At 40.3% G+C, this 12,086-nt stretch overlaps 1 protein-coding gene across 1 annotated transcript in view; it reads left to right on the top strand.

Annotated features, from left to right (window-relative positions):
* LOC126521943 (brefeldin A-inhibited guanine nucleotide-exchange protein 3) overlaps window positions 1–12,086 on the top strand; it is a 101,956-nt gene that overhangs the window by 8,457 nt on the left and 81,413 nt on the right. The window contains exons 6-10 of the mRNA XM_050170688.3: window positions 1,450–1,486; window positions 5,290–5,362; window positions 5,452–5,559; window positions 6,461–6,622; window positions 9,111–9,243. Of these exons, the coding sequence (XP_050026645.2) occupies window positions 1,450–1,486; window positions 5,290–5,362; window positions 5,452–5,559; window positions 6,461–6,622; window positions 9,111–9,243 (513 nt within the window). The remainder of the gene's footprint in view (window positions 1–1,449; window positions 1,487–5,289; window positions 5,363–5,451; window positions 5,560–6,460; window positions 6,623–9,110; window positions 9,244–12,086) is intronic.

A 12,086-nucleotide genomic window follows, 5' to 3' on the forward strand; every position in this document is an offset into this window, starting at 1 on the left:
ACAATTATCTTTGCAATTCGATTTTAGTTCAGAAAATATCAGTATTTGATGAGAACATGGCATGACAGAAGAGAGGTGTACAGGACATAACTACTTGGCACTTATTCCGATTTGAAGTTTCATAGCTTGGCAGTATTGTGTATTATCGCAGAATTGGCAAGGAATAAGTGCTAAAGCATGAAAATTATCCTGGGAAATGTTACTCTCTAAAGTGGTGGTGATATGGGGCAAAAACTAGGTGAAATACAGTGAACTTCTCAGCTCTAGTAGTAATGATGATCTGATTATGAGGCACACTGTAGTAGGGAACTCCGGATTAATTTTGACTGCCTGGGTTTTTTTAATGTGTACGCGATGCACTGTGTACGGACGTTTTTGCATCTTATCCCCATTGGGATTTGATCCCGCGACAGCACGCCTAGCAGCTTTTAACCCTCTCTCTCAGTTAACAGTCAATTTTTTCACATTTACTGTAATTATAAGTTATATTACTCATTGATGTAACAGGCTTGTCATTAACCTCTTAACTGCTATGACGATTGAAAAAAAAAATTTTAATGAACATTTTTTATAGACCTGCATATTTTGTACCAATTTTTTCACAAAGATATGATACCAAGAATGCCTATTGCATATTTATTGTCCTTGTAGAAAAAAGACTGCTAATGTTATTGTGTATAATGTTTATTCATCAAAATGACAAAAACTGCACATATGAACATTTGCAAAAATTGTAGAAAGTTCACAACAAGTTAACTCATCATCGGCACCAGAGGACATCATTGTGATGACAAATTGCCTCATCATTCACAGTAAGGGGTTAATAAGTTTGTGGGGGTAGCCTCACAAGGAAATGCACAAGTTTTATATTTGGTAACTCATATCAGAGTTTTCTTATGTGCGGTGGCATAAATGCCCCTACCATGGTTTTTGTGCGTTGTTCATGAATAAAGTGATTCTCATCTGATAAAGAAAACAAGCCACGAGGGGTGACAGCATGTTGTGTTGATTTGATACTACTTGGAAAACTGGTAAATTGTCATGCAAATGACCAACAAGGAATGTCGTGAAGTATTCATGCAAAAAAAAACTATCACTAAAATAAAAGAATGGACTGTCATAAAAATCAAGATAAAATGTGCAGATTTTTTTTTAATTATGAAAATGAAAAATTTAAGCCCTGCCTATGCATAGGCTCTTCACTTGCAGTCTTGCCAGTGACAAACTCTTCCCTTGGCATGAAAAAAATGTGGAAGAATTATCAGGGCCATCATCTGTCACCCTGGCAGCAATAAATACTGCCATGAAGCTTCCCTTTAACATTAGGTTTTGAACTTCTTTTCCTACTTGCAAAATGCTATATATGTACTAGGATTGCATGATGTTAACTGTCTGCCTTGCTAACATGATTTTTTCGCAACCCGCTCACTAACACCACATCCCAAACAGAAAAGTGTGGACGAAGGATGCGATCCCTATAACGAAGGTTTGTGCTGTTTCTGTTGCTTTCAGTGTCTCATCGTATTGTAACCTGTCTATAACCCCTTTCCATGTCTGGTTTCAACCTTTGTGTTTATTTTGCAAGCATGACAATGCTGCTTTCTCCTGCTACACTGACTGCATGTTGTGCTTTTCTTCCTTTTTTTTTCTTCTATTCTCTTCAACTTGTGACCTTCCTGCCTGCTTTGTTAAAGTAACCACTATTATAACCGTGTTTATCTGAATGTAACAACTGTTCTTAAAAAAAATCTCCGTGTAAATTAGTAAGCCAAGGAATTGGTCCTGCAAAGTAGGCAATCATTTAGCTTCTGTGGAAGACATCCAATTGACTGCATAAGCCTTGAATGATTCATTGGTTTGTTTGTGTGTGTATATATATATATATATATATATATATGTATGTATATATATATATGTATATATATATATATATATATATATATATATATATATATATATATATATATATATATATATGTGTGTGTGTATGTGTTTGTGTTTGTGCTTGTGTGTGCGTGTGTGGTTTAAAATCTCAAAGCACCAAGGGCTGTGAGAGCCTGTGGTGGAGGGCTCCAAATTAATTACTGCCTGGGTTTCTCTAATGCACTAATGCACACCTTCCACATTAAAGCACTTTTGCATTTCTCCTCCATCAAACTACGGTCGTTGTGGCTGGTGAATAAGTCTTATTTCACTTGTAGTTTATTGTGGGAGTACCTGTTTTTGACATTACTGATAACCTTCTCAACATTTTGCATTGAATACTCCACTTTCCTAAATAATATCAAAGTAATAAGCTCCATATCTTTTAAAGGGGCCCTGAAACACTTTTTTAACTAAGCGTAGAATGACATCACTACATTATGTTATGTCACCTCACGAATCTCCTGCTGCAAAGATTTTTCTAATCCTTCAAGCACAAGTGAAGTTATGCAGTTATCGGACCGATCAGGCAGCTTTTTTTCTGCTTTCATTTCCACTAGCATGAATGAATGAAAAACTTTATTTTCACAAAGGAGGTATCCCGGCAAAGCTGGAGCACTCAGTCCAGGGCCCCTGTTCTGGAAGCTATTCAAGGGAGATGGCAATGGGGTGCAAGGAACCACTTGAAGGTCCCTTGCACCCCAAAGACGGCTCATGGCGGGCACCCCGTGGCGGCTGCAGTATCTACACTGCGTTTTTCATCTCGCAGAAGGTGCAGCGACGTGTAACTGTCTTGTTTAGACCAGCAGTGCAAAGCTGAAATGGTTTTTCTGTCTTTTTGAGATTGCAGACATATATATTTTGTTATTTGACTCAATTGCACAATAATTTTAGTACTGAGAATGTTCTCATGATCACTAAATCAGCCAATATGTGTTCTGCATCCAGTTGCATATGATGAGGCTGCCTGATGGCATTGCGTAAGTGATGGATAGATGGATACAACTTTCTTGTACGTCCGGCAAGGTTTAACGCGACCCGGGCTCAGGTCTCCCAAGGGGGAACATCAAGGCCCTGCCTCAATGCCGCCTCACGGGCTTGCTGGACTGCCCACGTCTGGATTCCGAGGTCTGAGCTGTGCAGAGCAGTGGCCCACCTCGACGACAGGGTCTTCGGAGTAACTGCCATCCCTCCTATAACTACATTGCACTCCCACAGCATGTGTTTGAGTGTTGCTGGTCCATCCTGGCACAATTTGCACTTGTCATGCTGATGCTTATTTGGGAAGATACGTTTCAGATGGAATGGATTAGGGAAGGTGTTCGTCTGGAGTTGTCTCCAGGCGACGGCCTGCCTCCTATTCAATTTGGGACTCGGCGGTGGGTATATCCTTCTGGCGTTCAAGTATGCGCTGGTTATGTCGTTGTATCTGGTGAGCCTGTCCCGTTCTGCTCGAGAAGCATTCGCTATCGTGCGAGAGGTGTTGCCCTGTAAGTGAGAGAACTAAATTTTTCGCTGCTTTTGGCACGAGATTGTGCTTTTCCTGCTGGATGCAGTGCAATATTTGGCTCCCCTGTTCATGGGAGCCTCGTTAACACATCGGCAGCATTTTCTCAATATGTTCAAAAAGTGTTTCAGGGTACCTTTAAGATTGTGAAGTATGAAGCTTCCCATTAGGATATATTCTTTCTGTACATGATAGCAAGGGAGCATGCATTGATTGCTTGTTTAGTTGGTGGCACTCAGTGTCCAAGAGTTACACATTCATTGTGAGAAATGCCATAACAATGTACCCTGGGCTTGTTTTCGCTATATTACATCCTTTATTAGACTCCAAAATGCACAGATGCTTCTCCACTTTTCTTCATCAGAATGCAGTGATCTCAGATTTAAAGTGAACGTGAACTTTTGTGCTGAGCAAGTAGAACACTTCAGGTGCTAAGTTACTGTGGTAGATAAAAGCATGTGTTGTTTGTTGTGCTGCAGCTGCATGTCTAGATTTGTTTTCTATGGAGTGGTTCTGCATCATCAACCTCTTCAATTAAAACAATTGCTTAAGGAATTGTAGCTCTGTGCAAGGTATCCCTGGCATCAAGAAGCCCCCTGCATGTATAAAATCATTTTTGTGGTAATGGTCATTTCACAAATGAGCTTGTAACATGCATTGACATTGGGTAATATTATGGGTCGGATAATTTAGCCAACGAAGCTTTTAAACAAGGGAGCAAAAGCCATTGTTGCAGTAACTCAGAAGTTACAAACTTATGTACAAAATGTGTGCCTTTTCTTTTTGTTTTCTGTTCCATACTGTCTTTGCATCGCTGCTGCTTTTTGACTGATTGTTAAAGAAAGCAGAACATAATGTTTATTAAGTCCAGTGTAACTGAATGCTTATGCACCGCAATAGTGTTCAGAATGTAACAGTGGTGGCATCTTAACAACATACTTGCTAATGAATAGCGGGTGCATAGAAAGAGTTTATCACCACAGAACATGTTTGTTTGCTTGTTCTTATTTTTGTCTTAGAAATCTGTGGGCATGTGTGAGCAGCAAGCAGGCTTGCCATTTTGAGTGCAGTAGTCAAGAATTCTGTATCTATGCAGACGAATTAAATGTTGTTGTTTTTTGTTGTTGTTGTCATTATTAACAACCATTTAATAAGTAGAGGCAGAATTGCATGTGCTCAGTTTAAAATAAATATGCAGAGATGGTGGGTATTGTGATATTAAGGTAGGCTATTTACAGATGCTTTAAAGTTCAATCGTGAAGTGCACTGGCACACACAGAAAAGGTTACAGAAATGCAGACAGGACAGCGCTGTCCTGTCTGCTTTTATGTAACCTTCTGTCTGTGTGTCGATGCACTTCAATATCTATTCAACCTGAATTTTAGCCAACTAACCCGTCTCACCATATTGTTGGTCAATAGTGTTCTTTATTCAAGCAACATCACCTGAGTGGCTGGCATATTTTATGTATGATAAGCATTTATTTAACTATGACATTTAGGACTAACATAAGTTTGGACTTTTATATCTTTTTAAATAGTTCATCTGTTCATTTAGTGTTTATTTCATTTTATTTTTTTTAATTTTTGTAATGGTTGGACAGCCTCTGATAACTTGTATGTCTGAGTATGTATATGCAAGCCTGCAGTTCATGAAAACAACAGCTGATTACTGCTTCAAGGGAAGTATCGTAGACAAAACTAGTTTGAAGATAAAACATGGCATATTGTGCTCAATGCTATTATTACATTTTGCCTCTCGGTGTGTTAATTGTGAACCATTTCACTCTGTCTCTCTTCAAACTCTATGCTGGAACTTGACACATTTGTAACATCCACTTGTTTGCTTGTTTTTTTCAGGCCATATTTCTCCATTTGATGAAGTCGTGCCTCTGTTCCTTTTCCTCTGTGAAAAGCTGAAGGAAGACAAACGGTGATATAACGTTCAACTTTGTCACGACATTTCATGTGACACTGTTTGCCACGCCGTGCTTACATATTTGCATTTGACTTTTTTGTTAGGAATGGTGCCAGCTCAACGGCTCCACTGCTACTGCACTGTATTCAGACAGGTCTGAACTCTCTGAGAGGACAAGCCAGAAAAAGTCAGCCTTTTCTAGACTTCGTTTGGTGAGCGATACATCCTTGTAACTCTTAGGTGTCACCAGTGTTTGACATAAGTTCATTTTATTCAGCCTTGTTATTCAGCTGGCACATATGTATCTTTTAGCAATACTTTTTTTAGCTGATTGTTGAGCAGTAGTCCTGGTTGCAGTCCACAGCAGTCCTGGTTGCAGTGATGCCTTGTGATGCTACGTTCAAACCAAGATAATCTGTAATGTTCTTCTCTTATGGGAACCTTCTGGTTGGGCAAATTTATTGTAACATTAGGAACTTTCAACTCAATGAAAATTGTGGAAGGGATTTCTACAATTTATTTATTTATTTATTTATTTATTTATTTATTTATGTATTCATTTGTTTATTCGGTGTCTCTGCAAAACCATGATATGGGCAGCTTCTAAGACAGCCACAGAAAGCAGTAAAGGTCTCATGGACTTTGGTGCATCACCGTGTCACAAGATATTGCAGCCAAGGCTGCTGTTTGTGATTCAACCAAAATATTCTATCAACGCACCAATGCTGAAATGATAGTGCTAAAACATGATAGCAACACTAAAATGTAATGGTTAAAGCTCTGTTTAAAAAGTATCTATTTGCGTGTCCATTGTCCATGGGTGTGTGCACGCACGCACATGTGCATTTGTATAGCAATTGAAATTTTGGATCCATTGTTTACTGTCACTTGCTTTTTCTCACATACTCATTCTTATTTTCTTTTTTTCTCATCGACTCCATTGCTCCTTTACCTCTGCTTTCCTGTCCAATTTTAATATTTGAAATCTTGTAACTTCACAAAATTCAGTTTTGCAATTACAAAATCTTGGAACCTAAATCAGTTTCTTTTTTCCTGTTCTTTCATTCTGCTATAGTGAGGCTGAGCAGAGTTTTCATGTTTTCTCATATACAGGCAGCAGCTGTGCCCAAGGCTAGTGGGCTGCCTTGGTTCGCCACTGAAGGACAAGAACATAGTGTCGGCACAGCGTTTTGAGAAAGGTGAAATGGGCAGGGGATCAGGCTGCCTCACTACTGCTCCCTCATACCACGCTGAAGAGGCAAGGCTTGTCTATGGGTGAGCATCACTGTGTACCACACTTTTCTCTGCATGACTGCCAGGAGTTTAGTTAGGTGTTCAATTGATAAGTGGCTGTGATGTGTATTGCTATTCACTTGAGCTTATATGTGAGGCCTTTCTATGCTTGAAAGGCTGAAAATGATAAGGCTGAAAATGATAAAATGACATGTTGTACTTCTGCAAGATCATAAGTATTCAGGCTTCATGATTGATTGATTGATTGATTGATTGATTGATTGATTGATTGATTGATTGATTGATTGATTGATTGACAGATTGACTGATTGATCAATAAATCAACAATTAGATTAATTCATTCTTTCGTTCATTCAACTGGTTTAATGTCCCAAAACCACATTGAATGAGAAACACCGCAGTGGAAGGCACTGGATTAATTTTGGCCATCTGTGGGTCTTTACTGTGCACCTAAGTCTATATGAGTGCATTTACCTTTCGTCTCCCATTGAAATACAGCTGTGGTGACCAGGAGTCGAACCTGCTACCTTGTGCTCTGCAGCAGAAGTCAGTAGGAAGGCTGTTTTGGCATTGCTAGTAAATGAGTTGACTGTTTTTGCCTAGTATTGATCCATGTAATTCAAAGCGGACCTGTGAGCTTATATCTTATGAATTCAACATTAGCTCAAAAAATAAATTGCCTCTGTGAGCTCTGCGAAGGCTCGTGCTGTCATGTTTCTTAATAAGTCATCTTTTCCTAATGCAAAAGAAGCAAACGAAGTAAAAGTAAGGTTTTGTGTAGAGTTACACCCTCTTCATAGAGGGGGAGGTGCCATTGTCATCAACTGGGTCTTAAAGCCAAAGAAATGGTAGGTTCAGAATCGTTGACTCATGGGCCAGTTGGTACATCATGTTGTTTTGTTGAGTGAAATAAGGGCAAAGAGAAACAATGGGGACAGGACAGATGATGTGGACAGCATCTGTCTTGCCCACACCTTTTCTTTCCGCCCTTATTCCACTAAACGACATAGCAATGATAGGATGGAACAGAGCAGGAACTGGTGCTTAAACGCCAACTGCAATGAAATTTCACTTTAGCTAAACTTGTTTAAATGATGTATATGCTATTGAAGCAATCTTGGCAAAGCTGCAGGGCTGGTAATTGTCTAATTCTTTCTTTAGTTAATTAATTCTTTCAGTCATCATCATACGATTGTATTCATGCTGTAGACCTCGCGCTGTCATTCTAACATTGTGGTTACTTCAGAAACATCCCATTGATGTCATTCCTTCTCCATCATTTCTTGTAATCATGCTGTCATCATTCACTCGTGGTTATCCCACAGTTGTCATGCAGTCGCCATCATTACGTTGCTGTCACGTATTTGTTGTCATGTCATTGACATCATTCCAACTTCATCACCTGGTTGTCGTCACACGCTCGTCGCCATCCAAATGTTGTCATTATATCATCATCATCATCATTTCAGAATTGTCATCTCAATGTCATAATACCGCCATCGTCATACTGCCTTTTTCATTCTATCGGCACCATTCCTTCTTTGTCATTCCATCGTTGTCACTGTGTCATCGTCACACAGTCGTCATCATGCCGTCATGATCGTGGGTGAGTTTGGCAAGTGAGTACTATACCAAAGTGGGCCAATACTGGAGGCACTGTATGCCACATATAGCTGAAGCAATGGAAGTCTCAGAATGACCACTACGAGTTTGAAATAAACATTTCTTCAGCTATATGTTGCGTTGCTACATTACTTGAATGCTAATTGCATTACCTTTGACAGTCATCATTAGGTAGGTTCTGCCATAATGTTTTTTCTTGGATATTATAAAACGAAAACAATGGTTTATTTCTGATTATACGGAAGGAAAAAAAATGACATGAATAATGGCAAATTCACTCTTAGTATAGTCCTCACATTCCAGTCTTCGTTTTCTATCTCCTACCTAGTTTTGTTCTCACACGCACACTTCTGCAATAGTGCCGCTGTGTCAAGGTAAAAAAAAAAGAGAAGTGCTGTGAATGTACAACAGTGGTAGAAGCACGCAAGAGTGGTCCTTCCACTATGGCATGAACATTTAAATGAAAAATCGCCACGGTAACGATGCACAAGGTCCAGGAGCCATCGCTCCTATCGACAGATGCATGCTCCGTGCGGCGCAACCACATTCACGAAGCATAGCGTTTCACAGTGTGCCAACAAAAATCTAGACTTATGAACCCAGAGAGATGAAAAAATATGCTTCTAGAAATATACAACAAATGGTGGAACTATCTCGGAGCTCTCCAACTTCATGCTACTATACACATATGACTGGAGAGAGTATAGGATATACCGGTATGTCAGTGGCACTGAAAGGGTTAATTAAGCCTGGTGTACAGAAAGGTGCTAAGTCTTGCATTCTGTAATCAGTTTCACAGTTCAGTACTATGAGGGTTGTTGATTTGTAGCTAATGGTAACTGTAACTAAAGTCATTGTGTATTTTTCCTCTACTTTCACTTCGCAGCATTGCTCTGGAGTTGGTGACCATCGTGGGTGAGGTTGGAGCCCTGCGACCTGTGTTGGGGTCTTTGTTTCACAGGATGTTGCTTTACCCTTTGCCCCAGCACTGTCTCGAGCCACTCAAGTTTGTCAAGCAGGTGATTTCATCGGCAACAACCTTTTCCATGGCATCTTTAACCCTCATGGTGCCACTCTCAAGACAACTAAGAGAACCTATACCACCTCTTGCTACTACCGGGAACACTTGTTTTGTATTTCAAGCGCTCTCATTACCTCTCTTGAAGCAACTCGTGCAAAAAGCAATATTGCAGACTCGTTGCACCATCTTACAGAAAGGTTAGCTAAGCATATAGAACTCATAGGCTAAATTTCTGACTGAATGTAGAGCACATGTTACAGTACTCTATCCTTGTGTCTTGACAGTGCAGCCATGGTGCGCCAGCATGGTTAGTTGGTCTATGCTTTTAAAGATGAGCTGTTGATATAATATGACTCAGACAGAAGTGATGACGAGGTTCTAGCTCATCTGCACCAAGGAATGTCCACTGAACACACATGCAAAAAAGAAAGGGAGGGGCAGGCAGCGGCATTACTAGACTAGGTTCAGTTGTTTAACTCTCCATGGGCGCCATATATTACGGGCGCCCCCGTGCCTCGGTTTGCCACCAGAGGGCGGGAGCACCGCATGTAGCTCTACACATGTGCAGCTCTGCACTGGCAAAGGTGCTCGGGTCCTCCGTCTTCGCAACTTACGAAAGCAGCAAGTGTTTTCACCTATGCATTCTTTAATGTTTTATAGCAGATTGCTTAAAAAACTTTACGTAGCTGTGAAAATGCTGCTGCGCTCCCCCGGAGTGCGCTGTGGAGTCCCTAGTCCAGAGCCGCAGCAGCCCCGGCCAACCACTGCGCTCTGCTAATCAGCTGTTGCTGTTGCGTAGCTGATTAGTAGCTGTAATCAGCTGTTGCTGATTAGTACCAATTAATTATTAATGCAAACGCATTGTATGGCTCATGAGGTGGCTTTAGCACGACCACACGATGGTCCAAAGAGTCGAGGGAGCCCAAGTGAGCCAATCGAGGCAGTTGACGATGACGGTTAAGGCAAAGATAATTAAAGCAGAGTGGATTAAGGCAGAGTGAATTAGGTGAAGTTAATTAAGGTGCAGTTAATTAACTTAGAGTTAGGGCACTTGAACCCACAACCATTGGTAGAAGTCGAACCCGCGACCGTGGGTGTTAATTAGGGCAAAGTTAATTAAAGCCCAGTTTCTAAGACACAGTTAAGGTACTCGAACCCACGACCTTTAGCGGGAGTCCAACACACGGCCTTTGGTGTTAATTAAGGCAAATTTCTTTAAGGTACAGTGAAGGCACAGGTTTAATTATGATAGAGTTCATTACGGCACTTCAATCCACGACCATTGGTAGGAGTCTAGCCCACTTACTTTTGTGATAAGTAAGGTGAAGTTAATTAATAGAGTTAATTAATGCACTCGATCCCACGATCGGTAATGGGAGTCGAACCCTCTACCTTTGGTGGTGGCACTGCTTTTGCAGTCATGCACCTATGGATAACTCAGTCTTTCTTTCTTTCTTTCTCTTTCTTTCTTTCCTTATTAGAACATAAGATATACAAATCAAATATTTCAGCAGCACAGTGCCCCTTCAATTTTATTTATTTAGTCACATAATTAAACAATTAGTTTATTAGTACTAAAGTTGCTATAATCAGCTGCTGTAGCTGTCCACAAGTCAATCGGGTAATTAATTATTTAATTTGTACTAACAGGCGCTACTCACCAGCAGTTGTAGAGATCAGCAAGCCAATCGGTGTGCTTTTAAAATAGTAGGAATAAATCCGAGAAACCTTCTCTCGATATACGGGGTGTCCCAGCTAACCTTAGCCAAAGTTTAAAAATATGCGAATGCGATGGCAGCTGGTCAGAACCAAGGTAATGTTGTTTGCCATCACTTGGGGATTCTTAAACTTTTGTTTTAATTATGTCTAATTAGATAATTAGCCTTCCTTAATTATTGAACTTTTCAAATATTCTAATTACATTAAAAGTGTCAATAAGAAAATTGTAGACCAAAGTGAAAAACACCTGATACAAATTTCTGTTGCGCAATACGTGCTACATAAAAATATTTTTCCGAGCGTTAAGCAAGCCCGCAAATGCGCGCAATATCATCGTACAACTGGCTGCTCGAAGCACTTTGCGTGTATTCGCGGGCTACTTTCACGTTCAGAAAAACGCTCTTATGCAGCTCGTATTGAGGAACAGAAAGCTGTATCAGGAGTTTCTTATGTTGTTCTACAATTTTCTTATTGACGCTCTTCATCTAACTATAATAGTTGAGAAGTTGATTTATTTATGAATTAAGACTAATTTTCTAATTAGACGGAATCTCAAAAATAATTTGGGTACCTCCAAGTGACGGCAAACAACATTACCTTGGTTCTGTGCAGCTACGTGGCATTCGCATATTTTTAAACTCTGGCTAAAGTTGGCTGGAGCACCCTGTATATACACACTCTCAGCATTTCATTTTGGGATTAAAAAAATGAAGCTAGCGCTCTTTATTTCATCAGAGCACCACATTCACTAGGGCGATGATAAAGCCTGCTAGTAACAGCGCAAAATGTAGACGAGAGACGATACAAGAAGACACCACAAGTGCCGACTTTCAACAATGTTTATTCCGAAAGAACCACGGCTTCTTATAACCATTGCCCACACGTGTCGCAGTCACGAGATGTTAAAGCTATGTGAGCTCTGGTCGCTTGCAAGCAGACTTGCACATTCAAGGCAGGTTCTCGCTGCAGGAACGGAGCATAAATACGCATTTGTGTCACCAAATAAAGTTGGATGATACGGGCCACAAACTCGTCAACATGCACACGGCATTGAAAACGCGCAAGAGCGTTGCAAGAAGCACCGAGACTGCAGCAAAACATGCATGTGTACAAAAGAAGCAA

This window comes from Dermacentor andersoni, chromosome 6 (genome assembly GCF_023375885.2).
Source record: "Dermacentor andersoni chromosome 6, qqDerAnde1_hic_scaffold, whole genome shotgun sequence".
Lineage (NCBI taxonomy): Eukaryota > Metazoa > Arthropoda > Arachnida > Ixodida > Ixodidae > Dermacentor > Dermacentor andersoni.